The sequence below is a fragment of the Mobula hypostoma genome, chromosome 10 (assembly GCF_963921235.1).
Source record: "Mobula hypostoma chromosome 10, sMobHyp1.1, whole genome shotgun sequence".
Taxonomy (NCBI): Eukaryota; Metazoa; Chordata; class Chondrichthyes; order Myliobatiformes; family Myliobatidae; genus Mobula; species Mobula hypostoma.
In genome coordinates, this window is record NC_086106.1 from 119338540 (window position 1) to 119350217 (window position 11678).

General features: G+C 43.9%; 1 protein-coding gene across 1 annotated transcript in view; it reads left to right on the plus strand.

Annotated features, from left to right (window-relative positions):
- Nucleotides 1-11250, plus strand: part of LOC134353154 (melatonin receptor type 1B-like) — a 178990-nt gene extending 167740 nt beyond the window's left edge. Inside the window, exon 3 of the mRNA XM_063061122.1 lies at nt 11187-11250. Within this exon, the coding sequence (XP_062917192.1) occupies nt 11187-11229 (43 nt within the window). The 3' untranslated portion in view covers nt 11230-11250. The remainder of the gene's footprint in view (nt 1-11186) is intronic.
- Nucleotides 11251-11678: the final 428 nt, after the last annotated feature.

Sequence of the window (11678 nt, forward strand, 5' to 3'; positions counted from 1 at the left end):
ACTATTCTCTGTAAACTCTCGAGACTATTGTGCACGACAGTCCCAGGGGAGTTACGAGCAGGTGTACAGGTGTACAGGTGTAGCTAATAAAGTGGCCACTGAGTGTATATTTTAGGAACTAGTGTAAGGACTGTATCTGAGGATTTCAGGTAACTGTACTAAAGTGACCTGTGGGAATTTCCTTGCCCATCACTTACCAAGCTCTAGTTCCCCTTTTTAGACCGGCTGTCTCCTAACTATTTTACAGTCTAGATGAAGTATCTCAACCTGAAGCATTGGTTGAGCCAGAGTTCTTCCAGCAGATTGCGTTGTTGCTCCAGAGCCCACATCTGCGGTCTCCTGTGTCTCTGAATTTCCTTTTATGTTGGTGGTAATTATGTCCACCATCCAAACTGAAAGACCTATATCTGAGCTCATAAAGTTCATTACTTAAGATAGATAAGATTTATGAGGAAAATGCAAGCGATTCTGCGCTTGCAGGAAATCCAGCATGACTCACACAGAATGCTGGAGGAACTCAGCTAGTCAGGTAGCATATCTGGAGAGGAATAAACAGTTGACATTTTGGGATGAGACCCTTCATCAGGACTGGAAAGGAAGAGGGAAGAAGCCAAAATTTAGTAGGTGGGGGAGGAGAAGGAGTACAAACTAGAAGGCCAGGTGAGGGGGAAGGGAGGTTGGGTGGCGGAGAGGTGATAAAGTGAGAAGCCGGGAGGTGACAGATGAAGAGGTGAAGGGCACTAGAGGGAGATGATAAGCAAGTAAAGAGAAGAGAAGGGATGAGAGGGAGAGTCAAAATGGGAAATGGAAAAAGAGAAAAGGGGGAGAAATACTGGAAGTGAATTTATGAGGGAAAATCATTTTAGGCAGAAAGTGACTCTGATCTGACCCTCACTGTCTGCTAGAGAGGTGGAAAAGTCAGTTTAAAAAAGGAATTGGATATGGACCTACTTCACAGGACCATGGGGAAAATATGGGGGGGGGTGCACGAGGGAAAGGACTGATTGGTTTAAAGAGGGCTAGCAGGTAGTCAATGGGCCAAATGGCCTGCTCCTTAGTCTGTTAAACACAGAAAGTGGAAAATTTTTAGATATTTAAGAAATCAAGGGATGCACAGTTGGTGCCAGAATAAAGTAATGAAAAAAAAGCATGAGCTATGATTTTCTTGGATGACAGATCGGTCAAGTAGTCTCCCCTTGCTTCTGTTTTCATATTCCCTTCTGTTTTCCCTTTCCCTGGCAGACCAATAGATGATGGAGACACAAGAGACTGCAAATGATGGAATATGAAGCAGCATACAAAAAGCTGGATGAACATTGTCAGGTCAGGCAAGCAGACAATGATTTGGACTGCTGAAAGGGATCCATATCATCATTGTACATTTCCCTCCATAGAGGCTGCCTGGCTTGCTGAGTTCCTCCAGCTCATCTTTTAGAGTATGTGGTTTCCATCCCGTTCACTTGCTCACAGATCATTGACTACAAGAGGAAGAAGCCACAAGTGCGTGAGACAGTCCTTATTAGGATTTCTGTGGTAAAAAGGATCTGTAGCTTTAAATCACTCGGTGTTATCATATTAGAGCAAGGGTTCCCAAACTTTTACATACGGTTAAGCAAGGAGTCTGTGGACCCCAGGTTGGGAACATTGTGTTAGAAGACCTGTCTTGAGATTAGCATGCAAGTGCCATAACAAAGAAGGCATGACAATACCTCTACATTGTTAGAAACCATAGAAACCATAGAAAAACTACAGCACAGAAACAGGCCTTTTGGCCCTTCTTGGCTGTGCCGAACCATTTTCTGCCTAGTCCCACTGACCTGCACACGGACCATATCCTTCCATACACCTCCCATCCATGTATCTGTCCAATTTATTCTTAAATGTTAAAAAAGAACCTGCATTCACCACCTCGTCTGGCAGCTCATTCCATACTCCCACCACTCTCTGTGTGAAGAAGCCCCTGCTAATGTTCCCTTTAAACTTTTCCCCCCTCACTCTTAACCCATGTCCTCTGGTTTTTTTCTCCCCTTGCCTCAGTGGAAAAAGCCTGTTTGCATTCACTCTATCTATACCCGTCATAATTTTATATACCTCTATCAAATCTCCCCTCATTCTTCTATGCTCCAGGGAATGAAGTCCTAACCTATTCAAATTTCCTCTGTAACTGAGTTTCTCAAGTCCCAGCAACATCCTTGTAAACCTTCTCTGCACTCTTTCAACCTTATTTATATCCTTCCTGTAATTTGGTGACCAAAACTGAACACAATACTCCAGATTCGGCCTCACCAATGCCTTATACAACCTCATCATAACATTCCAGCTCTTATACTCAATACTTCGATTAATAAAGGCCAATGTACCAAAAGCTCTCTTTACGACCCTATCTACCTGTGATGCCACTTTTAGGGAATTTTGTATCTGTATTCCCAGATCCCTCTGTTCTACTGCACTCCTCAGTGCCTTACCATTAACCCTATATGTTCTACCTTGGTTTGTCCTTCCAACGTGCAATACCTCACACTTGTCAGTATTAAACTCCATCTGCCATTTTTCAGCCCATTTTTCCGGCTGGTCCAACTCCCTCTGCAGGCTCTGAAAACCTTCCTCACTGTCTACTACACCTCCAATCTTTGTATCATCAGCAAATTTGCTGATCCAATTTACCACATTATCATCCAGATCATTGATATAGATGACAAATAACAATGGACCCAGCACTGATCCCTGTGGCACACCACTAGTCACAGGCCTCCACTCAGAGAAGCAATTCTCTACTACCACTCTTTGGCTTCTACCATTGAGTCAATGTCTAATCCAATTTACCACCTCTCCATGTATACCTAGCGACTGAATTTTCCTAACTAACCTCCCATGCGGGACCTTGTTAAAGGCCTTACTGAAGTCCATGTAGACAATATCCACTGCCTTCCCTTCATCCACTTTCCTGGTAATCTCGTCAAAAAACTCCAATAGATTGGTCAAACATGACCTACCACGCACAAAGCCATGTTGACTCTCCCTAATAAGTCCCTGTCTATCCAAATGCTTGTAGATTCTGTCTCTTAGTACTCCCTCCAATAACTTACCTACTACTGACGTTAAACTTACCGGCCTATAATTTCCCGGGTTACTTTTTGATCCTTTTTTAAACAACGGAACAACATGAGCCACTCTCCAATCCTCTGGCACCTCACCTGTAGACAGCAACATTTTAAATATTTCTGCCAGGGCCCCTGCAATTTCCACACTAGTCTCCTTCAAGGTCCGAGGGAACACCCTGTCAGGTCCCGGAGATTAATCCACTTTAATTTTCCTCAAGATAGCAAGCACCTCCTCCTTTTCAATCTGTACAGTTTCCATGATCTCACTACTTGTTTCCCTTAACTCCATAGACTTCATGCCAGTTTCCTTAGTAAATACAGATGCAAAAAACCTATTTAAGATCTCCCCCACTTCCTTTGGTTCCACACAAAGCCGACCACTCTGATCTTCAAGAGGACCAATTTTATTTCTTACAATCCTTTTGCTCTTAATATACTTGTAAAAGCTCTTTGGATTATCCTTTACTTTGACTGCCAAGGCAACCTCATGTCTTCTTTTAGCCCTCCTGATTTCTTTCTTAAGTATTTTCTTGCACTTCTTATACTCCTCAAGCACCTTATTTACTCCCTTTTTCCTATACATGTCATACAACTCCCTCTTCTTCTTTATCAGAGTTGCAATATCCCTTGAGAACCAAGGTTCCTTATTCCTATTCACTTTGACTTTAACCCTGACAGGAACATACAAACTCTGCACTCTCAAAATTTTTCCTTTGAAGCTTTCCCACCTACTGATCACACCTTTGCCAGAGAACAACCTGTCCCAATCCACGCTTTTTAGATCCTTTCTCATTTCTTCAAATTTGGCCTTCTTCCAGTTCAGAACCTCAACCCTAGGACTAGATCTATCCTTGTCCATGATCAAGTTGAAACTAATGGTGTTATGATCACTGGAACCAAAGTGCTCCCCTACACAGACTTCCGTCACTTGTCCTAACTCGTTTCCTAACAGGAGATCCAATATTGCATCCCCTCTAGTTGGTCCCTCTATATATTGATTTAGAAAACTTTCCTGAACACATTTTACAAACTCTAAACCATCTAGACCCCTAATAGTATGGGAGTCCCAATCAATATATGGAAAATTAAAATCCCCTACCACCACAACTTCATGTTTCCTGCAGTTGCCTGCTATCTCTCTGCAGATTTGCTCTTCCAATTCTCTTTGACTATTGGGTGGTCTGTAATACAATCTCACTAATGTGGCCATACCTTTCCTGTTTCTCAGCTCCACCCATAAGGACTCAGTAGACAAGCCCTCTAATCTGTCCTGCCTGAGCACTGCGGTAATATTTTCCCTAACAAGCAATGCTACTCCCCCACCTTTCATTCCTCTGCCTCGATCACATCTGAAACATCGGAACCCTGGAATATTAAGCTGCCAGTCCTGCCCTTACTGTAGCCAAGTTTCACTAATTGCTATAACGTCATAATTCCACGTGTTAATCCATGCCCTCAACTCATCCACCTTCCCCGCAATACTCCTAGCATTGAAATATATACACCTCAGAAGATTTTTACCACCACTCACAACCTTTCTATTAGCGGATTTGCTTGAACTTTTAACATCATTTATTTTCACCCCAGCCACACTGTCAGCTCTGGCACTCTGGTTTCCATCCCCCTGCAAATCTAGTTTAAAACCTCCCCAATAGCACTAACAAACCTCCCTGAAAGGATATTGGTCCCCCTGTAGTTCAAGTGTAACCCGCCTCTCTTGTACAGGTCCCACCTGCCCCAGAAGAGGTCCCAATGATCCTGAACTCTGAAACCCTGCCCCCTACACCAGTTCCTCAGCCTCATGTTCATCTGCCAGAGCATCCTATTCCTACCCTCACTGGCACGTAGCAGTAGCAATCCTGAGATTACCACCCTCGAGGTCCTGCTTTTCAACTTCCTACCAAGCTCTCTATACTCACTCTCCAGGATCTCCTCACTCTTCCTTGCTATGTCATTGGTACCGATGTGCACCACGACATCTGGCTGATCACCCCCCCACTACAGAATGTCATGCAAGTGATCAGAGACATCCTTGACCCTGGCACCCGGGAGGCAACAAACCATCCTGGATTCTCTGTCACAACCACAGAACCTCCTATCTGCACCTCTAACTATCGAGTCCCCTATCACTACCGCTCTCCTCTTTTTTCACCCTCCCTTCTGCACTGCAGAGCCAGACTCAGTGCCAGAGATCCAGCTACTGCAGCTTGTCCCAGGTAAGTCATCCCCCTCAACAGTATCCAATGCGGTATACTTGTTGCTGAGGGGAATGGCCACAGGGGAACCCTGCTCTGCCTGCCCTTTCCTCTTCCCTCGCCTGACAGTGACCCAATTTCCTGTTCTCTGCTCCTTTGGTGTAACTACCTCCCTGTAGCTACTATCTATAATCTCCTCATTCTCCTGAATGATCTGCCGGTCATCCAGCTCCTGCTCCAGTTCCCTAACGCGGTTTGTTAGGAGCTGCAGCTGGATGCACTTCTTGCAGGTGTCGTTGTCAGGGACACTGGAGGGCTCCCTGACTTCCCACATCCTGCAAGAGGAGCATTCCAACATCCTGCCTGGCATTCTCTCTACTCTAAACAATCTGAACAAAAAACTTACCGGAACCTACCCTGGCCTCTGCCTGTTCTCGCCGAAGTCCTGTTGAGCCAAAGCCGTCCCACTCTGACTCAGACAACTCCGACGATGGCCGCTGTATATGGCGGTCTGTTTTTAAACCTTGGCGTGCTAGGTCACACGCCTGCACATTGCAGACCCTTCTCCCCGAGCAGTGTTTAAAAAAAAAATGACTTTTTCTACCCGATTTCTTCACTCCCTTCTCAGCTGCTTGCTTCGACTGAAACAAGAACCGTTGAAAATATTCTCTTTTTGGGTAGATTTGACGTTCATCAAAAACTTTGACAAACTTCTAGCACAGTGGAGAGTATCCTAATTGGTTGCATCATGGTCTGATATGGAACACCAATGCCCATGAAAACAATGGATACAATACAGTCCATCACAGGTAAAGCTCTCCCCACCATTGAGAGAGCTGCCACAAGAAAACAACATTCATCATCAAGACCCCCACCATCTAGGCCATGCTCTCTTCTCACCACTACCTTCAGGCAGGAGGTACAGGAAGCCTTAGATCCCACACCACCAGGTTCAGGAACAGTTATTTCCCTACAGCCATCAGCCCCCTGAACCAGCATGGATAACATCACTCTCCAGAATTCTGAACTAATTCTACAGTCTACAGACGCACTTTCAAGGACTGTTTACAACTCTAGTTCTCCGTATTATATTCTTTTCTTTGCAGTTTGTCTTTTGCACATTGATTATTTGTCTGTATTTGTTTATGTATAGTTTTTTGTAAATTCTATTGTATTTCTTTATTTGCCTGTAAGCACCTGCGAGAAAATGAATCGCAAGGTAGTAGACATATAGTAATATATACATAGTTAAGTAATAAATTTTACTTTGACTTTCAGCTAAAATCTCACTGAATAATAGAACCGGCATTTACATGTTTTTCACTTGGCTGTTCACGTCTGCTGGGAACTCATTGTCTAACTTGATCTTGCATTGTTTTCTGTAGGAAGAGGTACAGTCGACGTTTCAGGCCAAGACCCTTCGTCAGGACTAACTGAAGGAAGAGTGAGTAAGGGATTTGAAAGTTGGAGGGGGAGGGGGAGATCCAAAATGATAGGAGAAGACAGGAGGGGGAGGGATGGAGCCAAGAGCTGGACAGGTGATTGGCAAAAGGGATACGAGAGGATCATGGGACAGGAGGTCCGGGAAGAAAGACAAGGGGGGGGGACCCAGAGGATGGGCAAGAGGTATATTCAGAGGGACAGAGGGAGAAAAAGGAGAGTGAGAGAAAGAATGTGTGCATAAAAATAAGTAATAGATGGGGTACGAGGGGGAGGTGGGGCCTTAGCGGAAGTTAGAGAAGTCGATGTTCATGCCATCAGGTTGGAGGCTACCCAGACGGAATATAAGGTGTTGTTCCTCCAACCTGAGTGTGGCTTCATCTTTACAGTAGAGGAGGCCGTGGATAGACATGTCAGAATGGGAATGGGATGTGGAATTAAAATGTGTGGCCACTGGGAGATCCTGCTTTCTCTGGCGGACAGAGCGTAGATGTTCAGCAAAGCGGTCTCCCGGTCTGCGTCTGGTCTCGCCAATATATAAAAGGCCACATTGGGAGCTCCGGACACAGTATATCACCCCAGTCGACTCACAGGTGAAGTTTTGCCTCACCTGGAAGGACTGTTTGGGGCCCTGAATGGTGGTAAGGGAGGAAGTGTAAGGGCATGTGTAGCACTTGTTCCGCTTACACGGATAAGTGCCAGGAGGGAGATCAGTGGGGAGGGATGGGGGGGGAAGAATGGACAAGGGAGTTGTGTAGGGAGCGATCCCTGTGGAATGCAGAGGGGGGGGAGGGAAAGATGTGCTTAGTGGTTGGTTCCCGTTGGAGGTGGCGGAAGTTACGGAGAATAATACGTTGGACCAAAAGGCTGGTGGGGTGGTAGGTGAGGACCAGGGGAACCCTATTCCTAGTGGGGTGGCGGGAGGATGGAGTGAGAGCAGATGTACGTGAAATGGGGGAGATGTGTTTAAGAGCAGAGTTGATAGTGGAGGAAGGGAAGCCCCTTACTTTAAAAAAGGAAGACATCTCCCTCGTCCTAGAATGAAAAGCCTCATCCTGAGAGCAGATGCGGCGGAGACGGAGGAATTGCGAGAAGGGGATGGCGTTTTTGCAAGAGACAGGGTGAGAAGAGGAATAGTCCAGAGAAACAACACCTTATATTCCATCTGGGTAGCCTCCAACCTGATGGCATGAACATCGACTTCTCTAACTTCCGCTAAGGCCCCACCTCCCCCTCGTACCCCATCTGTTACTTATTTTTATGCACACATTCTTTCTCTCACTCTCCTTTTTCTCCCTCTGTCCCTCTGAATATACCTCTTGCCCATCCTCTGGGTCACCCCCCCCTTGTCTTTCTTCCCGGACCTCCTGTCCCATGATCCTCTCGTATCCCCTTTTGCCTATCACCTGTCCAGCTCTTGGCTCCATCCCTCCCCCTCCTGTCTTCTCCTATCATTTTGTATCTCCCCCTCCCCCTCCAGCTTTCAAATCCCTTACTCACTCTTCCTTCAGTTAGTCCTGACGAAGGGTCTCGGCCTGAAACGTCGACTGCACCTCTTCCTACAGATGCTGCTTGGCCTGCTGCGTTCACCAGCAACTTTGATGTGTGCTGCTTGAATTTCCAGCATCTGCAGAATTCCTGTTGCTTGCATTGTTTTCCTTCTTTTTGGATGTTCATTAAATTCTGCCCACCGATAAGGTTCATTTCTATATATATGTATTCATGTATGAGAAATGTTGAAATGTTGTAACCACAGAAATGCACATAAATACTGAGTAACACAAGAAAGATTTGCCATCTGTCATAAACACCATTGCTAATTTTAAACCGAATAATTAAAATCAGTGTCACTTTTGGCATTTTTTCTCACTGTGGCTGAAATAAATAAAAACTAATGGCGTTTTTACTTGTTTTGCTTTAATGTAGGGGAACTATTTCCCACTTCAAAATAGATGTCAGTTTTGAGTTATGACTTACTTACTGCCTGTTATGTTGCTGGCGTTCAGGGAAACAGTAAAGGCTCTTTATCTCTGGTGATGTTCTGGGCTTCTTTCATCATATCCGTAGCTTCCTCTTGTTTTTCACTACTGTCAGTCATGCAATCCCAGGTGGAGACTCAGGAATACCGTCACACTCAGATATAGTAGTACTCTTCATTGTTGTTTCTGTAACTGTTTTGTTTTACCTGTCAGGGTTGTTGATAACTCATGTTGACAGTGTTATATTCTTTTATTTGCGCAGTTTGTCTTTTTCACATTGATTATTTGTCAGTATTGTTTATGTATAGTTTTTTTTGGTAAATTCTATTGTATTTCTTTACTTTCCTATAAACACCTGTGAGAAAAATAGAACTCCTGAACCTGGAGGACCAGTAGGCCACTCTTTGACTGGCCTCTACCCTTTGGCCTTTTTGGCGTCCATGACCCTACCAAGAGCCAAAGCTTAAAGCCCTAACTCCAGCCAACATAGTTCTCTGAGTCATTGAGTATGCAAGCCTCCAAACCATGACAATTTATTTTGAACTTTGAAGTTAACAAATACTTACGAAATCAAAAAAATTGCATGACTATAATGAAAGGTAATGTTGGCTGGAGTGATTTCCCCTGCAACTATGTCTGTTCTTTATTAAAGAGAGGCCAACTTCATCAGCCACAATGCCCTGTGTTCAACAGTTTTTGGGTATTGATACTGTTAGCAAAGGTAAAGCTCCAGGTTACTAGATATTTCAATAACCTATCCCATTTGCCTTAGATGTTTTTTCCCTGATGACTTGCCTTGGCCTGAAATGTTGACTGTTTATTTCCCACCATAGATGTTGCCTGATCTGTTAGGTTTCTCCTGCATTTTGAGTGTGTGTTCTTTCTCTAGGTTGGATTAGAAGTCAATGGAAAGCGTCCAGCTGGAATAGATGGAAGCTATCTATCTAAATAGATAGCTATCTATTTATAAAATTCAAATCAAGCAAGACAGAATCAATATATGAACAGTTCCCTAATCCCCATCCCCAACCAGTTTTGGAGGGTCACCTGGTGTAAGCGATATCTACTGGAAAGTAAGTCCGTCATTGCTTGAGTGGTGTTTGGGACTGAAAGGTCCCCTGAAGTGGCAGGTGGTATGTTTCGATTGCGACATCAGGATGTGCAGGGAGGACAGACCAGGATGCAAACCTCAAGGTTGTGCACTTGAGTTCGGAGACAGAAGATTGGCTGTTGTTGAAAGACTGACCTTGGTTGGCACATTTAACCTATCAGTAAGCTTTGCCCAAACAACAGGAATTCTGCAGATGCTGGAAATTCAAGCAACACACATCAAAGTTGCTGGTGAACGCAGCAGGCCAGGCAGCATCTCTAGGAAGAGGTACAGTCGATGTTTCAGGCCGAGACCCTTCGTCAGGTCCTGACGAAGGGTCTCGGCCTGAAACATCGACTGTACCTCTTCCAGTAAGCTTTGCCCATTGTTTCTTTGTTGGTGAGAAAAGAACTATTGAGACCAGTTGCACTTCCCACCTCTTGGTCTGCATTTGAGAATCAATATCCTTCCAGGTGTTTTGTCAGAAGGGGTTTCCAGATTTGTTTTAGATTCAGTCTCCTTGGCTGCAACTTCAAACAGGCCACACAAATCCTTCCCTTCTGACTGCAAGCAAGTGTTGAGCTTCAGCATCAACATATCCAGAAACTGGAGTAACAACCAGTTTCAGTGAAGACTCTATTTAGACATACAGTATAAATAGTTTTCCTTCATGGCTAAGTCTATTTATGGCTTCAACAGAGAGTATTCGTTAAATCTCATATGAGTACTCACATTGGCTTCGACGCTAGGATTGCAAAGTACCAAAATTTTTTGTAATTACAGCACTTATTGCCTCATTAAAGTTGCATTTACAGAAATGATTTTGTTTTGAAGCAGGAACTGCATTAATACCATAATGAATAATTATAATCACAAGAGCATGTAGGATTTATTGAAAAATCAATAAGTATCAAAGAGGCTAAGGCCCATTAATTATTGTCTGAAGTGTGCAATTTATCAGCTTGCATTTTCTTTTCCAAATTAGTACTTCTTAAAATATTGTTGGGAAGGCGAAGCAGATTTCTTTTTAAGGTGACATGATGTCATAGAGTTAAAATACAAATCTGGACTATCAAGAATAAATATCCCTTTAATCCTGCTGAACATATCTAACAAGAGGTATTTATGAAACAAAAATTGAGACTGAATCAGAATCAGAATCAGGTTTATTATCACCGGCATGTGATGTGAAATTTGTTAACTTAGCAGCAGCAGTTCAATGCAATACATAATCTAGCAGCGAGAAAAAAAAAATTAATGAATAAACCAGTAAATCAATTACTGAATATGTATATTGAATAGATTAAAAAACATGCAAAAACAGAAATACTGTATATTTAAAAAAAATGAGGTTGTGTCTAAAGCTTCAATATCCATTTAGGAATCGGATGGCAGAGGGGAAGAAGCTGTTCCTGAATCACTGAGTGTGTGCCTTCAGGCTTCTGTACCTCCTGCCTGATGGTAACAGTGAGAAAAGGGCGTGCCCTGGGTGCTGGAGTTCCTTAATAATGGATGCTGCCTTTCTGAGACACCGCTCCCTGAAGATGTCCTGGGTACTTTGTAGGCTAATACCCAAGATGGAGCTGACTAGATTTACAGCCTTCTGCAGCTTCTTTTGGTTCTGTGCCGTAGCCCCTCCATACCAGACAGTGATGCAGCCTGTCAGAATGCTCTCCATGGTACAACTATAGAAGTTCTTGAGTGTATTTGTTGACATACCAAATCTCTTCAAACTCCTAATAAAGTATAGTCGCTGTCTTGCCTTCTTTATAACTGTATCGATATGTTGGGACCAGGTTAGATTATCAGAGATCTTGACACCCAGGAACTTGAAGCTGCTCACTTTCTCCACTTCCGATTACTCTATGAGGAT